This window comes from Pyrgilauda ruficollis, unplaced genomic scaffold, assembly GCF_017590135.1.
Source record: "Pyrgilauda ruficollis isolate IOZ18807 unplaced genomic scaffold, ASM1759013v1 scaffold3, whole genome shotgun sequence".
Lineage (NCBI taxonomy): Eukaryota > Metazoa > Chordata > Aves > Passeriformes > Passeridae > Pyrgilauda > Pyrgilauda ruficollis.
Window position 1 is genome coordinate 7,606,947 of NW_024524377.1, and position 22,322 is coordinate 7,629,268.

The window sequence follows — 22,322 nt, forward strand, 5'->3', positions numbered from 1 at the left end:
TCTGTAAAGATTTACCCATGAAGGTCTTTCCTGTCATGGCAGATGGTAAGCTGCTGTGCCTCTGCAGTGAAGTCCAACACACACCAGACAAACTGGGCTTCCCACGGATGCAGGAAGCAGTCACACAGCACAGGGTGACATTTCCAAGGAGCTTCAGGCCCCTGGAGCATGTGCCATTGATCTGACGCTGCTGCCAGGGCCCCAGTTGGAAGACTGGACATCTTATAGCAGCCAGGGATAAAGAGCACAGCACTGACTTCATGAGACACACTGAGAAAATAAACAGCTCTGTGCAATCTCATGAATTTGTCGCAGGTCTGTTCATAGTCACTGCTGTTTGCACACTTCAGTCTCCAATATGCAATTTGAGGGAGCTGGCCTGAATGAAAAGATTTTGCTTGTGTAAGTGTTTTAGCTGTACTGGAGACCCATCTTAGAGCCAACAATAAGTTCCCTTGATGGCAAAACTAGGCTAGTTCTTGAATGCTTAATCTGTCAGGTACTGCAGAAGGACGTGGTTGCTGGGATAACTGTCTGGACTCTGCAGCTTTTGCTGGTCTGACTGTGCTGGTTTAAAACAGGACAGAAATATCCCCTCTCTCTGAAATCCATACACTCGTGCCAACAAGATTTGTAAGAGCCACTGATTCATTGGGGCTCTGCTTGGCAGGCAGTGTCTTCACTGGAAAGATTATTTGAGTAACAAGACAATACAAGTGCTGATAGTGCACAGGGAGCCAACAGGAAGGGGACTGTGATGAAAACCAGAACCCTGTATGGAAATATCCCCCCATCCCAAGCCCAGACAGAGGCTGAAGATAAGGCACTAGGAGATCTACTGAGGAATAACAAAAGACAATTTTGGATGCTCTGGGGCAGCTGCACAAGCCAATAGTCTCCAAACAAAGCTCTTGATCAGATGTGGTTTTTTTTTTTCTTTATAGAACATGTAAAATCCCTTTCTCTTACTGTTCTTTTTTCACTTTCAGCGACTTTGTACTCCCTGGATTCATTTCAGCTTGTGCCAGAAGTGCTGAAAAGTTGAAATGAAAGATTGCCTCCTGGAGATTTCCACTGCAGTTTGCCCCAAATTTCTTATATAAGCTGCAGATGAGCATCTAGCAGCAGGCTGTTACCTGACCTGAATTCAACTCCAGATCTTTCTGAATCTTCCCAGTGCTTGTTGTAAAGATAGTTTTCCTCTCTGCTAGCCAAGCCAGGAACATTATGACAAGCATCTTTCTGTCCAAGCACAGCCAGATGTAGCCTTCCCAGAGCACATCTGGGCTTTTTTAGGAACAGCTGAGGAAAGGCTCAGGAAAACTGCAACCCCACCACTGCCAATAAGATGAGAAAATTCACAGTGATAGGGGTATGGCAAGCAGGTGAGGGCTTGCTCTTCTTGACTCCCAAAGGAGATAAAGGCATCAAGCTCAAGCAGAGAAGCCCCAGCAGAGGCAATACTAGCCAAACTAAAGGGTTGTAAACATTCTGGCTTCTAGCTTGCAGCTGGCTCAGGAAGTCAACGGGAGCAAGCCCAGGTCTGCCAGCAGCCCTTTCTGGTTATACCTTACCTCAGCTTGGGAAACAAATACAGCTACCCCAGCCCTAAAGTCTGACCCTTTCCAGCCAATGTTTGCCACACTGATGTGCTGATATGCCATGCCACACTTAATTAACTGCATCCAATGAGCATTGTAGCCAGGCTGGTGCCATATTTGAGGGTAACACAACCATCAGGACCAGCTATGTTGGGATCCATAGGCAGGACCTTACCAGGATGACACCGTGTAAGTGGCCGTGCTGTTGTCATTGTCAAGAATGTTTTGGTCTGGTCCTTTCCAGGTTATAGTTGGTTTGGGTCGCCCACAGACTTTGCACTGCAGCATCACTGTGTCCCCAAGCAGGCAGGTGATGTCCACTAGTGGCACAAGAAACTCTGGAGCCACTGTAAAAAAACATGGGGACACACACACAACGCCTCTTTCAATCTTCAGGTGAGGATGTCTAGAGTCATACAAGGCTAGAGAATACATTATAGGATGAACTATGGGATCTGGGTCCCAAACAGCTGGGAGTCCTGGGATTATGTCCTTGAAACTGCCCTCCAGTCAAAGCCAGCTGTCTACAGCTCAGAGAAGGAGGTAGAGGGGACTGTCCACCCTCCAGCCCTGTGCTCTGGCACGTGGATGAGATTTTGAGAAGGCAGGTTTGGGGGGTTCAGCCTGGCCTGTGGCCCCAGGCTGTGTGAGCCCAGCAGCCAGCAGGAAGCCTGCTGTGCCTGGGGACTGAGCAGCAGAGAGCTGCCTTTGCTGCAAATGCTGCTAGGTACAGAGCATGCTGTGGCACCAGAGTAAATCACGACTGCAGCACAGCTGTCCTTAACTCACCTTCTTGGATGAAATTGGGGTTGATTATCTGAAAAATACAAAGAGATACAAGCATTTATTTCCTAGACAGTGACAAAGAGGCATTTGTTTTCACAAGGTACCATGGTGACTGACCAGAACTGCAGAAGTGCTGCAGAGGTGACAAGTGGCACCTTCTAACAACCAGCAGGTGCTGCAAGCTCTAGTGGTAACACACATGGGAAAGTAAATGAAAGCTATGGCTTCTTGAACCCTGAAAAATCATCAAAGGTAACAGGCACAGCACCAAGGCTGAGGAGGTGGACATGCTTCCTCTTTGTCTGTGTGATAATGATGAAGCCATTAACTCTTCCCAGAGGTGGTTTGTGCATCCCCTGTGCCTGGCTCCACAGGTGTGTCACACAGCACCTGCAGTCACCACACACCTGGGGCACGTCACCAGCACTCTGGCCACTAACCAGGTCTGAGGAAATTTCTTTAATTTGTTCTTAGCTTCAGGAGAAAAAAGGTAAAGCACTAGACCATAAATACTTCATTTTGCCTACTGTCGAGGATCAGTCCTGTAAAAATTCTTGGTCTATTACCATAAGTGAAAATTCACTCATTTCATTGGACTGCTGGAAACTTTCCAGCTTGAAACTAGGTTTGGATAACTAGGAGTTATTTTATCTAGCTAGTTAATTAACCAAGTTAGCAAAGACTTGAAAAGCTACTGTTACCCTGTGGTCTCTATGTGCCAATATAACTCAGGAAGCAAAGGTGGAAAAAGCAAAGACAACACCACTGAGTTCTTACAGAATCGATCCTAACTACATTGTGGTGTACAATAGTAGAGTGGTTTTAGCCTTATTAACTGTTTTAATAATCTCATAAGGCCTGGCATTCAAATTCAATCTAATAATTTCATGTTCAAGCCATTTCATGTTCAACCATAAACACCAATGTGGTTTATCTCACCTTAAATATTTCTGTTGCTATTTATTTCAGAGCTATTTTGGAAGACGCCAATGAAGCAGTGACCTAATTCATGGCCTGCCAAAGCTGATAGGAGGTTTTTGCAGAGGCTCAGAAACCAGGCCACAAAACAGAAGCAATAACCCTTCAAAATAAAGTAGATACATCTTCAAGATTTATATTTACATTTTGGCTTTATAAATAGTTTTCCAAGGTCGATGGCTCAGGGTGCCATTCAAGGAGGCATTTGGGCACATTCAGGTTCATTTTGGTTTCACAGCCTTTCTTTGCAGCCCCAGGCAAAGCTCTGATACCAGCACTGAGACCTCAGGGTCTGCTTTCCCCTACCACCACCACAAAGCCCAAATGAACCAGGCATAACGTGGAAAGCACAAAGTCCCTCTGAAGGGTGCAGCTGGGCACTGCCACCAGCACATGGATCTGCCAGACCAGGGGTGTGGGGAGCAGCTCCAGGACCCACACACAGCCCCTGGACCCTGCACACAGGAAGAAATTGTGCCACAATGGATGGAAAACATCCTCTGTCCTCTCTGTGCATGTGAAAAAAAAAGAGAGATGTATCTTAGTGATTAAGTTGTATCTCTCACACAACACAGCAAAGGAAGAAAAAGCTGTTTTGTGGATAACCATTGCTTGCCACTTTCACTCACAGACACCATCTACTTTTCAGCTGAGTAACCCCAGGCATCATCTCATTTGCACATACATCTTCATTTTTGTGGTGTTTGGCTTAACTGAAATATCCATTCTCCAAAGCTCTCCCTTTCCTTCCCTGCAGCACACACTAAATTCCCTTATTATTCACTGATCTCCATCCCTGTGGATTAGGGATCAGAAGAAAGAAACACTAGTTAACACTTTATATTAATTTTATTACTCTAAAGGATTCATTAGAAGATGCAACTACAATGATGAATGCAATAGATATCCCTATAAACAAATAATTCTACATTTCTGTGACTTCCAAGGTACAATAACTTATAATAATTGCCTTACCAATTGCCTCACCATGGGAATAGCAGAAAGAAAATTATCTCTGCAACATACTATTGGAAGAGTCTGTGGGTAAAATTTACATTTTCTTTACCAAAACTTCATCTGTTAATTAATCAAGTGGTACCTAACAACACCCCCCAGCCACAGCACAGCTTTAGCCTGCTGTAAGCTTAGACAAAAATAAAAGTCTGTCTGCATGAGAACATTTAAGTGATTTAATACAGCACCTTATTAGGGAATGGGCTTTCTTCTGCTTTGAAGGAGGACATCAAATGATGGGGCGAGAAGGGCAGAAATGGGAAGGCAAAGATTCACAGCCAGATCTGCATGCAGGGGTGGCTTGGTGGTTCACACATCTGCTCCCAGGCCTGGGGTTCTGCTGCCTCTGCCTGCAGGTTCCTGGGCTGTGGCTGGATGGCAGGAGGTGGCAGCCTCCACAGAGTCCTTCTAGATTAAGTGCAAGACCTTTGTAGACAATTTCTTCATTTTCCAAATAGGTTTGTAATCCCCAGGGGTGGAGAAGGGGAGTTCCAGAGCGTGTCCTCGCTGCCCTCAGAGGATGGGAGCTCATGTGTTGCTTCTCCTCACAGCCTCCTCTGGTGCCAGGGCTGAATCCCCTCATGGACACACTTGCCCCCTCATTCTGCAGCAGTTTGAATGAGGATCTCACAGCCCAGCCCCCAGATGAGCACCTGTGGCCACAGCAGCCTTGAGCAGGGGAAGGTGGCCAGGGTCTCATGCTGAAAAGGGCAAACTGAAGAAATCCCAGCACAAACCTCCTGCACCAGAGTGGCTACCAGTCTGGCTGTGAGAGGACAAACTCACGGGGATGGAACCACCCAGCACAAGAGCTTCTCACTCCATTTTCAGTGTCAGTCCACTGACATGCAAACACAAACCCTAAGGGGATCAAACTCAGTCTGCACTGCATGTGAGAAACACAGATATGCACTTTTTTCTTGAAACATAATTTTAATTAAGATGAGGTAGTTTTGTTTTTTTGTTTTTTTTGTTTTTTTTTTTAATTGGATGAAATACCTGTTGCGTGGCCCAGAGCAAGTTAAAGTTTCTCCCCTCTGTGGCCAGGAGAGTTTGTTTCCCATACAGTGACAGCTGAAAATGGAAATCCTATGCAAAGTAACAAAAGGCAGAACATGAAATGGCCTCTGCTCAAGTAATGTCGGGTCTAACACTGACCAGGAAAAGCCAGGCAGCTGGAAGGAGGGGGGTGAGATAAAGGAATGGGAGAACAGGTCAGGGCTATTCAATAAAAAGCCATGAATAGATCTTGCTTCTCCCTGTTCCAGCCTGTGCTGTTTCAGGGCTCAGACCAAGAAAGGCACATAAGGCACATACTTGAATGCCTTTGGGGACCTGCAGGGATCTAAGTCACTTACATCTAGGTCAATTAAGTGTAACTTAACAGTCAAGCTTTAGAAAAGTAGCAGGGGTGCTTCTCCAGAAACTCAGTATTTTGCAGTATTTTTCCTGGTCTGTTAAGCTTATGTTATAACGATAGAAAGGCATCTGCATCAGTAGCTGCAAAGCCCATTTGCAAAGTGACTCTAACTGCCCTAATTCTTAGCACAATCTTATCTTTCACTTGTGCACACATGCTTTATCTGGTGGGGAGGGAGAAGCCATCCTGCCACGCCAGTGGCAGTCCCAAAACGCTCTGCAAACACAGCTTGGCTGCCTGAGAGGGTTCTCACCTTGGCCAGGGTTTGTTTCTCCAGTGCAGGGGTGTCCTTGCCATGCCTACCCCACTTCCTTGGAGGGATTACACCCAGCCCAGACACACAGTGCACAGAAGTGCCCAGCAGATGCCTAGATTTTTCCAGTGCCACGTTTTAATCCCATTATAAGGGAACATATCAAAACCAGGAGTGAGAGTATTACTTTTTCCCCAAAGCATAAGAATCCTAGTCTTGCAAACCAAGCCCTCTGTAACAAGGTCAGTGCTTCACCTAAACAGCAGAGGGCATGTTCACTCCAAGACAAGCAGCTGAGTATTTTGTAAACCATTTCATGGCACCTCTTGGTCACTGAGTTAAAACACAATACTGACACATTTGCTCATACTGGTAGCAGAGTGAGCAGCATGTTCCTTGCTACCTCACTCAAAACCAAAAATCACGATTCTCTGAAAAAAAATGAAATTAATTGGAGAGAAATTAGGTAAACTCTAATCTTTAGGAAAATACTTACCACCCATCTCTGCCTAGGTCCACTTTACTTTGAGACCTTCAGGGTGACAGGCTCACAGTGCCACCCGCCTCCCCTCCACCGAAAAAATGAAACAAATTAACTAGAGAAATTTCTTGATAAAATGAGCAGATAAGGATTCCACCACAGAGGGATGGAGGCTACCAAAGGGCAAAATTAAAATGGCATTTAATGAAGCATCCCATGACATCAGCGTTTTGTCAGGGATGGGGGATGCCTTTGCAGCTTCGTTCAGGAGAGGGAAACGAAATCTTGAAAGCACTTGGGAATTCTTGGCCTGAGCTGAGTGGTGTCTTGGAGCCAGTGCTGTATCCACCAAAACATTACTTAGTCAACCACGTGGACTGTGGGGTGCTAACACAGTATTTCTTCCACAGTGTATGTTTCCTAGTGCTTATCCTGGTCTAAGTGTCTCTGAGTAGTTCTTGACATGCTAAAATGTTACAACTGGAAAAAACAGATTAGGAAGGCCAACGTACGTACCTTGGCAACAGCTCAGCTCACTAATCTGATGATGGAACTTCCAGTGACTTGCCTTGGCTTTCATCTCTGCTTTGCACAGCAGAGACACTGGAACAGACACCAGAGCTCAGTGACAGATGTGTGTCACCAACAGCACTTGTAACACTGCAGCTGGAGTTGTGCAAACATATGGAGCCGTGTCAGAACCCTGCACCTGAGGTCCACCCAAAGCTGGGAGGAGCTGCTGCTGGATTTAGTGAGGTTTAGCTCAGTCAGATCTTCTGACTGCTGGAAGAACATTCCCTTAGACAAGAGAGGTATCCTGGTGGCATCAGCACAGCTGCCTTGTGACCCCTTCAGCAATACTGCAACCCCATGAGATGTTACAATAAAGAATTGTAGGACAATTAGTTGTGTCACTGTCCAGGACCCCAGACATGAGTGTGGATACTGATTCACAAGGGCTTACATCTTCCCAGAAGTGGAGTTGCCTGTCCCTGTGCAGTTAACTACAGACATGTGGAAAGAGAGTCTCTGATCATCCTTAAGTGCAGGTTACTCCTGTCACTCACGTGGCTACACGTGACCCTTAAGTGCCCGCTCCTACTCACATACTTAATGGGTGACTTCGTGCCTTCTGCTTTATGAAACTACAGCACAAAGCAGAAAACTAGGAGGGGGAAAAATCAAATTTCATTTCCATTTTTATGCACTTTCATTACATATTAATAAAGAAAGAGGGAAAAAAACAGTCACCAAGAGATGCCAGTAGTGGAAACCCAGTAGTGGAATTTTAGCTCTTTTAAACAGTCAACCAGAATTTGTTTCCTGCTCTCACAATGTATGTTTTCCACATTTCTTTCTGTCTTTGTGTTCCCTTGAAACAAAGGCAAAGTACTTCCAGAAACCTGTAATCTACTGAATGGAACCCACTGTGGTATTTCATAAGAAGCAAACAAAGCCAGATCTGAAAGGCCACAGTAGCTGTGGGACTTCGTGGGTACTCTGACCACCTCACTAACTTATTGTGCAGGAAGTAGGGTGGAGCTAAATTGCACCCACATTTCCAGGTAATTAATATGTCTGCTTTGCATTTAGAGACTGCTCTATCTGTTGCAGCACTGGGTGCATGTTCTCGTGCACGATGGGAAGAAGAGGGATGTCAGGGGTGACAGTCCCATACAAGAAGCCAGGTGAGTGGCCCTGTTGTTACCAGGCTGCAGTGACGACTCCACCTTAATGACACAGGGAAGGCACCTCTGAGTGCTGCTGGCCAGGACACAGCTCTTCTGTCACCACTCCCAGCATCTATAAAACCCCTCACGAGCCTGGCCAGCTGTGAGGACAAGGTGTTCCCTCTCCTTGGGCTGTCACGTTGTCTCCAGCTGCCCTGGGAACTCACCAGTGGACATTCCACACAGAGCAGGGAAAGCAAAACCAGGTGAGATGGAGATGTTCACTGCACACACAGGTTGGGCTGGAGGGGTAGCACAGCTCTCTAAGTTATCTGAGCCCAGCACACGAGGCCTAGAAGATTTATGAAGCCCTGAATCATGCTCTGGTGTTGGAATTAGCTGGTTTTGCCTCTGATTTAATGAGAAAAGGCTTTGGCCTCCTGGACTATAGTGTGGCCCATTTATTTTGACGTGTTTGGAAAGGAGAATCAAAACACTCATAATGAAGAAAAAGGAAGAGCAGTCGTGGCTTCCAGTAGGTGAACACCTCAGACCTTTACAGACCAGTCTCCCCCATGGCCTCTTCTAGGGCTTCACCAGCATTTTATGAGCCTGCCCTTGCTCTGCTCCCTCCAGATGACTTTATTTAGTTTATACTAAATAAATCAGCAATCCCTTCCTCCCAGTATTTCTTAGCCAGACCAGTGAGATGACCACACTCAAAGCTGGCCGCAGATGTACTAAAATCATCACAAAGCAAGGGCTGTGCTGCTCCTTGCAGGGCAGTGTGACCTTAATAAGTCACCCCACAATTGTTCTCTTATTTTCTCTTTCTCTGCCATTTTAAATATTTGCTTGGCCACAGAGTTTTGCCAGAAGCAAACTTGAGCTTTCCAAGCCATGAGAATACTGTGGCTTCTGAGGACTGCAGTGCAGTGGCACTGTCAGCTCCAGTAAGTGACCTGGGAGATGCAGGACGGGGCTTTTTGAGTGTAAATAGTCACACAGAAGGCACACAGTTACTCCCCCAATAGCAGATTGATACCATAGCTGAGACTTCACATTGGTGTCTTCTGGTTTAAACAGAAAGGCTTTTTTTTCTCCTGAATTTCAGAACAGTAGACGGTACCATGTTAAAAACCCAAATCAAGCCATCAGAAAGACTAGAAATGCTGACAAGGCAAGGATTCAGACACCTCCCACTGGAAATTCTAAACCATCTGGTTTTCCTCCTGTTGAACAAAGTCAAACCACAGAAATCCTCTGCAAAAGAATGGTGATTTTCACCCAGCTCTGCACAATCACCCTTGTCTCAGCCACCTGTTGGTCCACAGGACAATTTTCAGTGAATGAAAATTACACAGACATCTGTGTAATAATGGGTACTGCCTTATAACAAATACCCTTGCAGATATTACCTGTGACTGGCAAAACACTCTTTGAAAATGTAAACACACTCCTGAGAATAATGCAGCTTTAGAGGTGAGGACCATTCAATCTCCAGGATGTCAGCTGGGTCAAAAGCTTTCCTTTTGTACACATCCCAACACAATTAAAATAAAAGCAAGCTTTCTTAAATAAAAGCAGGTTAACTGCCTAAGTGGTGCACCTCAATACACTTCTCCCTCTTTTTATTTTCCCTTCAGGAGGAAGATCAGCTTTCTTTTGCAGGATGTTTATAGTGCAGCCTGGCTGACAGCATCCGGGAGATCTGCTAGGACACAAATATCTCTGTTCTCCAGTGACCTGTCCTGTCATCACCACAAAATCACCATCTCTCTGAACCATGTCCTTGCCTGTTTCAACAGGAATCTCTTTCAGCCTTGGAAAAATGTAAAGAAATGCTTTGTGTGGTCACTGTAAACAGGAGGAAAAAAAAAACAACAAAAAAGATCCTGCTAGATCTAATTGAGGAGAATCAGACACATAGCTCTTCATGATTTTAAGCCCTCTTAGGCTCTCTCAACAAGGCACTCCACTAGAACTGGTGGTTTCACAATGGAAAAACAGTGGCATAATGGAGCATAATTTGGGTCCACCGATCTGCATCAGCCTTCCCTGAGACACTGGTACATTCACAAAACTGGTTTTACCACTCTCCTTCAGTACTTTGACAGAAATGCAATTCCCACTCTGCTAAGAGAAAAGGGAAACGTTGTATTTTCTGATTTTCTAGACAAAGTGCTGGTTGTGGTACAACAATATTTGGCCTGACTGGCAGCTCAAGTGTATATTGACAGGGCAAAGGGTGTTTTTAATATAGAAAGATGCTACATTTATCAGCAGCTGACACACTTGCATTATTGTTGGATTGAGGTCTCAAATGGGAAGCAGAGACTGAGGGCGGCTATGAGAGCCTCCAGCTCAGTAGGAGCTTGTTACTGAGCTCCCACTACAAAAGAAGGCCAAACTCCAGTTCAAGGCTTGGCAAAACCAGAACTGACACTTTTTGTGACTCACACTAAATTGGCACACACATCTGCAAGCAATACAGACCCACCAACGCCTCTTGCAGCAAAGGCATTTCAAAACAGACACACTTTTTTGGGAAAAAATAATCACAGGGATGATTGTCTCTACCTCCATACTAGTATTGGGGTCAAGGTCATCACACTCTGATTCCTCTGAGCTGTTTGTCTCCTTGTTTGGCAGCATGAAGAGAAGAAAGAAAACAAGAGATTAGAAAAGAGATTGGTTAGTCAGGGCAGAACAGCACCATTGTGAGCAGCATGGAAATGGGTAACGGTAGGGAAAATGCTCCTGAAACACAAACAAAAAACAAACTGACAACAAAACAAGGGAAGCAAAGGCAAAGACATGCTTTTGCCAGAGAAGCAGCAGTGATTCTGCAATTCATTCAGGTGGTGAAAACAAGGAGGAAGCAAGAGAAGGAAGAGCTGTGCCACCATGCTGGATCAGCCTCTTCCCTCGGACCCAGTCCTTCCTCATCCGGAGGGTGCCGGGACGCCCGGGATGCAGTGTCAGGGCTCCTCCCTTTGCACATGCCAGGGCTATTGCACCAGGCTTGTAAGACAGAAAGCCTCTGCAAAGGAAAACACTTCATCATGGACTCTCCTAGAGAGGGGTGGATCCAAAGGACATGCTCAAGTGCTTTCCTGCATCAAGGCTGGGCTTTGGTTGTGTCAAAATCACAACAAGTGTTTGCTTGCCTCTGCTGGGAGGGAAAGCCCCAGACTAGTCCTGAGCAGGCCTCATGGTCGGTTTATAGGGGTGGATCCTCTGAGTTGGAGCACAGTAGTCAGGCACCCAGAGCAGAAGATGGAGCTTAACCCCACAGTTCTCAAACTTTTCCATACTGGGAGATCTCAGAGAAAGAGAGAGAGACGCAGACACACAGACACACACAGACACACACACAGACACACACACGAGACCTTCTCCTGGCAAGACAGTCAGCATCTCTGCCCTGTCTGATAACATGGAAAGAAAAAGGTCATTGAGACCATCTCTCTAGACCAAAAACCTTAAGAATCCCCAGGCTGAGAACCCTTTATCTTAACATCTGGTGAAATATTGACCTAAAGAAAACTCATCAACAAGGCCACTGGTTCACCCAGTGGCTTTCTCACTGCTGCAGCTGCTCTGATGAAGTAGATCAGAGGTCAGTAAATCACTAGTGTCCCAATTTTAAGTTATTTAACCATGTATATAGTTGGGTTTCTTAATGAGGATTACTTACTTGCGTGTGGGATGCCAGGAAAAAGAAAACAAAAAACAAAAACTGCATTTTATCTTGCATGCAAAAATCCTGCTAAAATGGATACTACAAAAAAAGACCAAAAAAAAAAGAGAACTGACGTTGAAAAAAAAACCAAAACAAAAAACCAAACCAAAACAACAAAAAAACCAAAACCAAACTCAAAATTGCCGCCCCCTCCCTCTCTCAGGAGAGGATGCTACAGGGGGTGGAAAGGATGGGAAGCAGGAGAGCAGCACAGAGCTTTCAGATGGCCTTACTCACTTTAACAGAGACTTTGTTCCCCAGAATATCCTTGGATTTACGTGGCCCATTGGCTTCATTTTTGCCACTGCTCTCCTTTTCCGCCCGCTTTCTCATGCGCAGGGTATGCCATGAACATGACTTCCTGTTGTACCAAAAAACGCAGCAATCAAATGGCAAATCAGAGCAGGAAGAAAGGTTTTGGAAAGGGGAACCAGCATCCACATTTGCAATTACTGCAATTCCCTAGAAGGTGAAAGCCACCGGCAGGCAATATGCCTGTCTCAATCTCAGCAATGAGAGCTGAAGTTAAAAACCAAACCAAAGAGTTCTGCAAAGCAGATGTTGTGCCACACTTGCTGTTTAAATGCATGGAGCAGGAAAAAAATGTCCATGATAGAAGCACAGGCAACTCAAAGTTGGTCATCTGGTTTCAGGGAGTTTGTCTTGCATTGCCACAAATACAAATTTATTTTAATTTTGCTACATTTTAAAGACCAACCTGGTCCTTAGTCTCATTGGTTGAAAGTAGTGTAACAAATATAAATATGTAAGAATGATCCTAATAGATTACTCAGTATAACAAACTTTTAAAAAAAAGAAATTCAAGTTTTTGCTCACTACATGTTGCTCAGAACACAAACAGCTCAATAAATAGGAGCTGTGTTATTAATTTTCCAAGAGATAAGTAATTTCCTAGAATGACAAGCTCTGCTGTGTCTCTCAAGACCAAGAATTTCCGATTTGACTTTGCCAATCCAGTTAAAGAGGACATCAGTCAGCCATGGGTTTTGGCTAGCATTACAGCAGGCACCATTTCCAGTAAATTTTTCACCCTTTATTACTGCTCCTATGACCTCATTCTTGGAAAAAAAATTAAAAAAGACCAATATCAACCTTTGTAAGAGCAATGCTGCATTGACAAGAGAATTGCATATCAAAGCAGATATAAGAAAAAAATCAAAACAGTTCTTGATATGGGTTTCATTTGGTTAAAATAGTGGACAGGTTGAGGGGGAATTTGGGGAGGGGTATGTTGTCCAAAGCATAAAGCTCTCAAAACAGCAGTGTGATGAGCTGGGATCCAGGTTCAAAGCATCTGCCCACCTTTAAGTCATGCAAATTTGATTTGCATGTTTAAGCCCAATGTTTGGCACATGTCACGTCTACAGTACCTTGATACATTTTACAAAGGAAGTTGTATGAAATCCAGGGATCACCTGTGATGCCAATAAAACGCAGTATGTTAGCAAGGCAGGACCCAAAGGATGCCCCACACAGCCGACACTCCCCCATGAACACTGCGTCTGCCTCCTACGCGCTTCCTGCTTTTCCCTCAGCACTGACGGGAGCTGTTCAATAGCTCTGTTAAAGAACAAGCAAACCCTGCCACAGCCACAAGACTGAAGTGGGTCATGACAACTGTTTTTGCAACCAGGATTAGAGTGTGCACTAACTCAGCCTGTAAGGGCAGTCTGAGAGCACCCTGCACAGCTCAGACAGGCACTAAGTGCTGACTGGTCTTTGGGCGTTTCTGCACAAGATCCAAACGTGAACTGCACGGCAGGGGAAGTTATCCAACACTTCAGGACTGTTTTGTTTTCCTTTAGGATATATAAGCAGCAAGAACCTGGCAGATGAGGCTCCCTGATCTATACAATGAGCATAGGTGAATAATTCATGGTGCCAACACTGCTGGATTGACCGTATATTTTGTGTACAGTATTTGTCACAGAAGAACAGTTTTATTACTTAAACTAAGTAGTCACTGTGATCTGACAGTCCAGATAGGGTTGAAGATAGCACAGCTCCAGGTTTTTTTTTATTCATAGGACTCCTATTATTGAAGCATCTTTTTGTTTTCAGGGTTGTTTTAGCTGTTTGAATCTGAAAAAAATGTCTAGGACTTTAAATCTCACTGCAGTGAGAAAGAAAAAAGTGCAATTCATGTGTCTTTCAGTTTTGCTACACCTTCCTGGCCAAAATTCATCTGCCTAGAGAATTTGATGCAGAATTTTACTGTACAGCTGCCATGAAATCAGTCTTCACCAGGAGTCTGGTACCGTGGATGATTCTAAGGGCACGTGGTTGCAAATTGTGGCTAGAGAGGAACCCGGGAATGGCCGTGGCGGATGTGCAAGAGATGTGCCAAGCAATTCCTTTGGCTTAACATGCAATTCCAGGTAGCATTCATTACTGACTGACAGGTAAAGTCATCATTTCTCTTAACTGAAACGGCAGCAGAGATCAAGTTATTATTTTTAGTGGATCTGTCACAAAATCCTTCCTTGTGTTCAATTCTGCGCCTTGAGGTATTTGTGTAAGGTAACACAATTTGTAGCATACATCATGCATTACCATCTAGTCATTTTAGATGTTAAAAGAAATCAACAGGTATTACTGAAAAGAGGGTTGTACCTTCTGTATTTAATACCAAAAAACCACTTCCTTGCATTAGTCATTTCAGACTGACAAATTTCTAAAAATCAGAAAAGAAAAATATATATCCACACATTTGTTAAATAAACAACAAAATATTATAAACAAAATTAAAATCAAAATAAAACAAAATCAAACAAAAAAATAAGGGTCAAACTAATTCTTTTACCTCATTAAAACATGCTCATAGTGAAAATTTATTTTACATATTTAAAATAGTACATTTAAAATTAGTTACATTACAGGTACAATGATGAACATTGCGACTATTCATTATATTGCACAACCTGACTTCATCAATGTGAGTTTGTTTCTTTTTTTTTTAAATAGTGCAAAATACTTTTTACAGGAATGTACTTGGATGGGGGCCTTGCAAACAAAAAAATATATTACAAAAGATACTGCAAACAGAAAAAAAAAACAAAACAAAAGAAAAAAAAAGAAGATACAAGCTGTACAAGGAAATTGCCATAGACAACAAAATCTCTCCTCCTTGAGAAGCAAACCTCAGTCCAATACAGAGCCTGGATTTTTGTGTTTGTTTTTTTTTAATCTAGATGCTGTTATAACCAATATATAGATTAGTAACTCAATACAACATAAATATAAGTCCAGTCCAAGCAGGTCCATGTTGGTGTAAAATGGTGTCACGTAAAGCATATCTTTAACCGTCTATGGTTTTATTTCTCTCCAAAGTATAAACAAAATCCCACAAAATGAAAATAAGCAAAACCCGAGCTATCCACCATGGCTGCCCGACGCTGCGGATTGACCACTCAGCTTGTTCCAATGGCACTGTGGATAAAAATCAGCAGGATTTCCCTACCATTTGGGTTTGTTTATTTTTATTCATTTATTTTATTTTCCTCAAAAAATCCACATAGTGCTCCCAGCGAAGCCAATAGGGCACTTACTTGATGCTTCCATCGCTATTATCTGTAGTGGATTTAGGGAGGGGAGCCAAGATACTGCCAGGGATCCATCCTTCAGCAGCTGGAGAGTGGTCGTTTGCAGGCTGGTACACCAGGAACATGTTCTGCTGGTTGATAGCAAGGATCTGAACCACCTCTCCTTGATTCACACAGATCTCATCCTCCTTCAGTGCATAGTAATCTTTAATCACCACCATGGAAGAGGTCCCATTGCACCCTCCCAAATCAGTCTGCAAACGGACACAACACAAACCGGTGAGCGGCCGGCGCGGAGGAACCTGCCCTTTCTGGCAGCAATCCCACTACTTCATGTCCAGCCTAACCGGACCAGGGAAAAGGACACAAAACACTTGGAAGTTCACATTGGCAGAAAAGGATTTTAGAGATCTGAAGGGTGGCAGTAACCTAATACAAACCAGTCTCCTATTTCACATCAGACTTCAAAGCTGCTAACGATTGCGTCCCTGGGTGTTCTCATCTGGGGGGGTGTCACAGATGAATGGGCTGTGCTGAGCCAAACGGGGACAGAGACAAATGAAGCTGAGTGAATACTCACAGTTAAATATAGGTCAGATGGAAAGCAGCTTTGCTCAGCCTCAGAAAGTAGCAGGGTCCAAACAGGTTGGTGGCCACTGACTCTTTGGTGGTTTGTGTGCAGCGCACAGGTGCCTGAATTATACCTTTAGCGGCACCCTGCGAGCTGTTACACGGGAAAAGGTCTAAGCTCTTCCCTACCACAGACTTTTTCAGGAATAGGTGGTTAATGGTTATCAGAGAAGACTGAATATTACTTCTGCCAGTACTGGAAATGGATATCTAGTTCACCAGATCTGCAAGCACAGTGCCCTGAAAAACATCGAGATCAGTGCTTAAGGATCAGGCTCTGTCTCTGTTTCCCAGATGAAGCGTCATCCATGTGGATGCCAGGGCTTTTGCATGAGCTGTTTAATCCCAAATCACATGTTACCCCATTGCTTCAGTATGTTGATTCCTGTTGACCTGGTTAGCTGCTAATTAAAGATAACATCATGGATCACCTGTGGTACAAGAAACGGGTTGTGAGATCATGTTTTATTAGATGAGCTCAGTACCTTGCTTTGTTCATACTTGTCTCCAGGCTGTGAGTGCTCATACCCTGTGCTGCCATTGGAGGTAGATATCTTCAGGGGTGGGAGAGATGGGTTACGGCTTGTAGCCTTCAAAGGCTTCTCAGACCCTACTGGAATAGAGGAATGGGGCCGGGTGTTGGGCTGAGGGACCCTGCCAGCCTGGGGCCGCAGCACCGCCGAGCTGTTCTCCTTGCGCTGGTACTCGATGGGCGACTGCAGCGCTGCAAGAGAGGACAGGAGTCAGCCACCTGCTCCCAACAGCCTTGCCAGGGGCTGCAGAGGTGTTCCAACAGGTGGGATAGTTCAAAGAGAACAGACTCATACGCTGCAAACCAAACAGGAACAGGAGATGCCGCTCATGGATGCACATGGCGCGTTCATGGCTAGACAAGACAAAAGCACTTTACACTTGCTGTGCATGAGCTGAACACAAGACTCCATGCTGATGTTCACAGCTTCTCTAATGTACACAACAAGTATGCTAAAATGTTTGCCATTTACAGCATACATAATTGCATTCATTTTCTTTGCAATCACACAAATTAATCACATCCTGTAGTCAAAATAAATGCAAGCCTGACTAAGGGGTGCACAGCACATTTGCAGTGAATTTTGCTAACATCAGAAAACACAGGTCAAGACCTCTAAGTCTCATTTGCATATTGCCAAGAAAGTGTGACTATTAAATACTCTTTGGATGTGATGCACTGCAACTTGTCTCTCAATGTGCTTTCTACATGAACAGCTTTGATTCAAGGAAACTGCTGGAAGTATAGATGGCACCAAGACATTAATCCCAGCAGTCCAAACCTCTCCAGAAAACACCCAACAGGCAACACTAAACAGCTTCATAAGCTATAAAAAATAAAGTCTGCTTGTGAGAGTAGATTTTATAGTAATGGAGAAAGCTTGCACTGGGAAATGGAAGGAAAAAAATTCCAGATCATAAAGAAATAATCTGTTATGTTTGGAGGAGAAGGGATCAGGGCTGGGACTCACAGTGAGCAGATTTGCTGGGCTCAGGCTACCAGCCCCAGACCTATGGGCTTGGTTTTTTACATGTCATGTGGCTTTAACCGATGATTTATAGTCAGTTAATGCTGTGTACATGCATCAGACTAAATCTACTGGAATGCAGAGAGACTAGTCTAGCAAGAGGCAGACAGAGGACACAATGTCACAGCATCAGCCCCACCAGGGAACCACAACAGAAGGAATGTCTTTCCCAACAAAATGAAAAGGAAAGAAAAACAGAAAAGCTCAGCACCATACTGCACACTTTCTAGCATTTCCCTTCCAGAGAAAGGCAGGACAACTCAAGAAATCACTTCATAATAAAGAACAAATGACTGGAAAAAAAAAAATCAAGGAGGATGCCAGACCACCATTTTCTTCAAAAGGACACAGACACAGATCTGTAGCAATCTGGAAGATTACTTATCTCTAAAACCTGACCCTTGTCACAAAAGCAGATTGTATTTATGCCACAGTGACTGCCAGTTTCACTTGCTTACCTCAGCTGCAGCTGAAAATGGTTTGGTCCTGCTGCAGACCAGCAACAGAGGGCAAGGAAGGCTGGGGAGAACTTTGACAATGATTTTGACAGTGACATTTTTCTGCTGTATACAGTAAATAAGGCTGCAAGGCAGCTAGCAGTAAGATCTGAAGGGATACTTCTCAATCTATCCTGAAACAATCTACTGTACTCAGTACTTTTATAGGGTATTTAGCTGAGTGTCCATTTCTAACTGCTAATTCCACCATGAACTATCACAGTGATGCCTGGCTTCCAGCCTCCTGTTAAACATCTGTCAGTATTCTTAGAAGCTTCTGGCAAAAGTCAGTGTCCATCTACTTGCATGTTCTCTCTTTCTTTCTCAAATTCCCCCCACAAAACATGATAAAAAGAAAGTACAGATGGATGGCATTTTCCTTATGAAACATGTCCAGCAGTGACAGACTTTCATTACAGCTTGCTTCCTAAAGAATGGTCACAACAGCCCATCATTTGATGCACAGCCTGTTTCTCAAGTTTAGCAGCTTTTACTTTTCCATGGAAAAAAATTGAAAAACTTGAATATTACACTTTCACATTAATGAAGTTTGGATGTAAATCCCTTGCTTCGTACATAGCCCCTGACTCTTTAGGACTTCCCTGGTGAAGAGAGAAAAATCAGAGACAGCTTGGGCCAGAACTCAAGGGGAATATTTTGTTATTAAGTTTACACAGCATTGGCTCAGTGTGGATTTAATATGACTTTAAGGACAGCAAACATCTGCTTTAATGAAATGCAAAGCTAAAGAACATATTTAAAGATTAGTCAGCCTCAATAAGATTACATTCTAAAAGCCACTTAAAATATTCTGGACTGGACAGGCTCTACTGGATACAGTATAATTTTCTTGGATCTTATTTATAGTTTTAAGGTAAATCCTTAAGCTTGTGTTTTAACAGAAATCTATTTTTACTTTTGCTTTAGAGATAGTGATGATTATGTTCCTAACCCATCAAATTGCTCACTGGCTTCATAGAAGATAGGCTGAATAGGGGCTGTGAAGATGTCTCAGTAGAAAAAGAGGCTCACAGGGCAGTAAGTCCTGTGAAGAGAAGATGGAATACTTAAAAAATAAAAAGAACAAGCAAGAAAGATATGGAGGGACAAAACCCCCTGCATTAGTGCCTGCAAAGCTCTCACAAGGCTTTTAAAAAAAAGTCTGCAGCTAACTGTTAGTGAAACTTATTTTTAGTCCAATAATTCCAAAGCAAACTGCACTGTCATAAACCCATCAAGTTTTGGTACCAACTGGTCAAACTGGAGCACTTAGACTCTTCATCTCACCAGTATATTTAAGGAATTATTTTGCCATGGTTGTATGAGGCTGTTTCTATTCCAAGTCACAAAACCCAGTATCAAGTTGTGTCATCATGGGTGAAATATATTTCCCTTCTCAGCTCAGCCACAGATTCTGAACTGTCACAAACAACTTTTGCATGTAACCCCTTCCCAGTTAACTTCTGAAAAGTAAAATTAAGCTGAATTAAAATTTTTAAAACCTCCACACTAAAGAGAAGGGGACCTTTGATGTGAACTGAAAGAACCTCTTTCCATTTTGCAAAAAAGAAAAAAATTCACAAAACCAAATAACAAACCCTGCCCCCAAAAAATTACAAAACCTAACATTGTGCCAAGCCCAAACATCTTGATTCAAGCAAATATGTTTTATTATTGAACATGTATTAAGCTATTAAATACAGAACTCTAATATAAGCTCTATAAAATAAGCTGTTATGAAATGAATAGTGCAAAGCAATCTTGGAGGCATCCAGAGCTACTTTGTTGCTTCCAAACAAACAAAAGAGATACTATTTTTAGATTTTTTTCTCTAGTCTTATTCCCTTCTCTTACCCTCATCCACTCAGGAGCAGGAAGAAGCTAAAATTGTTAACTGAATTTGATTCCTCTGTATTTTCAAATTACACACTTTTGTTGGTTGTGTGTCTGGTTTTTGAGTTTTTTTTTTTTTTTTTGAAACATAGCTTTAATTAGAAATATTATTTCAGACTACCTCAGATCTTTTTCTACAGCAAAGCTGATACTTTGGAACGGCCCCTTTTCATGCACAGCTCCCATGGTTCCTAGGAGAAACAAGCCCTTGCCTTTGTTTCCTTGCTGTTTCTTGCTGCAGCCCTGCAAAGCTGGGACCTGTAGGGGGGTGCATGGTGGGGCAGCCTTCATCCCACCTCACATCCTCAGCTGGTAGCACACAGTAAGATCTAACAGGAGGCTCCTGGGGATAAACCAGGTCTGAGTAAATGAGAGATGCTGTGTAGACAAAGTGGCAACCTGCCTTCATCATGATCTTGAGATGGCTTCAGATTTAAAATCTCACTGTACAATGGAAAGCAACAGGTGACAGAGCCCTGCAAACCCCAGTACAGAAGTACCACCAACAAAAGCACCACCCCCAGAGGGACCTGAGGAACATGAGCCCACTGACACATGCAGAAGTGGCTCAGTAATTTTCTCACAGAGGAAACAAGGACATAAAGATTCTAAATCCCATTTAGCATTACAGTTTGGGAAAGAGAACAAAGAGCATGTACGTACCATTTAGGAAATCTCGTTGTGTGTCCAGGACTTGGTTGATGTCCTGTACCCAAGCTTGTTGAATTTCTGGATTAGCTGCCTGCAAAATGACTCTCTCTGATGTTTCCCGGCTCATTAGAGCAAACTTGCAGGGATCATTGTCCACATTTTCTTCAATGATAAGGTAGTTCATCTGAAACAAGCCAAGGGAAGCATTTTACAGGGAGCACGAGCTAACATTACACAAGAATTAAAACTGTTGTGAAATGTTCCTGAAAATAATTAAGTGCAATAAGAAACTGTTAGATCATAATAAGAAGAATTTGTCTCATCTAGATATACCCAGATAGATCTAAATCTTAAATATGATGCTTAATAAAGCTCTGACAGATGTACCAGACATCCACCTGCCTTGTCTTGAATTACAACTTCTATTTTAAGTAACTCAGACCTGACTGGTGTGCTTTAAATTTACTGAAACCCCTAAATAGAACAAAAATGTTCCTATTAATATGTTAATAAAGTCTATCATTCCTCCAATTTAAATAAATGTTTATATTTCTTGTGCTTTGATACAAAAGTCTCAGTCATTAGTGCATTTTAAAAATGGAATCTCTAGCAGACTAGAGTCATCTGTGTGCAATCACTTCACTTGACTGTAGTCACAGATACTCTTTCTGGAAATCATATGGATGGGAATTTTGGCTGCTGTCCTGCCCTTAGGAGGCTTCTGTTTTAAATGTACTCATAACTTTAGCTTTTCCTGAGATACTTAGGGTAGTAAACAAGAATAAGTTGGCATAGCCTCCCAAAAACACAAGAGAGGGAGTGTCTTCATGTCAAAAGCAGACAGCTCTGAAGACTAAGGCAGTAATGTCCCCTAGAAGAAATCCATCTCTAATTAATCTGAGTATCTGCCAAGATATGGAGATCTACTCCTCATCAGAATATTGTCCAGCATTCAGACTGCAAGATGGAATTAGCATCTTTCTTTGCTTCTGGGGGTCCCTGTGAAGTTCAGTGACAAGCAGGAACTCCCCTGACATGAGGACATGGAAAGGACAAGGACACACAGGTGAGCCTGGACAGTGCTCTTGCTCCTGCTCTGAGCTCATTTTCCTCTGGTTGACAGCCAAACCAATCCTGGTATGACTCCAGGTAAAAGATGAGTCCCCTAATCGCCAATTTGTGTCTCAGGGAGATGCATTCATCAAGGCTTCCACTTAGGTACTTTGAGAGCCTGAAAGGTATCCAACTGAGCAGTGTCTGAGAAGGGGTGTGCCATTTCTCAACACCAAGGACCTGATTGTGTAAAAAAGGATTCTTTGCTAACACAGGACAAGATGCTGAAGCTTCTGTCACAGTTTGAGTGTGACAGACCTTGGAGAACAATATCTGGGAGTCCCATCTCACTGACAGACCAGAACAGCTGCATTTGAAGTCATATGCACTCTTTACTCTGTGGCTGTGACAGAGGAAAGAAATGGGATCTGTGGAGCCCCACTGCAAGGTGGGGATGCTCAGAGCCCTGGGAGACAGGGGATGGTCCTGCTCCACTGAGGGCCACAGCTCTTCCCTCTGGGAAACAGA

The 22,322-nt window shown here is 43.5% G+C and overlaps 1 protein-coding gene across 12 annotated transcripts in view; it reads right to left on the reverse strand.

Moving 5' to 3' along the window:
- Positions 1-22,322, reverse strand: part of KALRN (kalirin RhoGEF kinase) — a 472,671-nt gene that overhangs the window by 14,638 nt on the left and 435,711 nt on the right. For 8 of the 12 annotated variants that reach the window (XM_041473008.1, XM_041473009.1, XM_041473012.1 and 5 more), the window contains 7 exons: positions 20,754-20,925; positions 16,627-16,865; positions 15,518-15,765; positions 12,186-12,309; positions 10,784-10,843; positions 2,391-2,418; positions 1,777-1,948 (listed from right to left, as the gene is read on the reverse strand). In XM_041473008.1, the coding sequence (XP_041328942.1) occupies positions 1,777-1,948; positions 2,391-2,418; positions 10,784-10,843; positions 12,186-12,309; positions 15,518-15,765; positions 16,627-16,865; positions 20,754-20,925 (1,043 nt within the window). Of the gene's footprint in view, positions 1-1,776; positions 1,949-2,390; positions 2,419-10,783; positions 10,844-12,185; positions 12,310-14,571; positions 16,573-16,626; positions 16,866-20,753; positions 20,926-22,322 lie in introns of those variants that run through there. The other 4 variants (XM_041473010.1, XM_041473016.1, XM_041473015.1 and 1 more) reach the window with 4 other exon arrangements.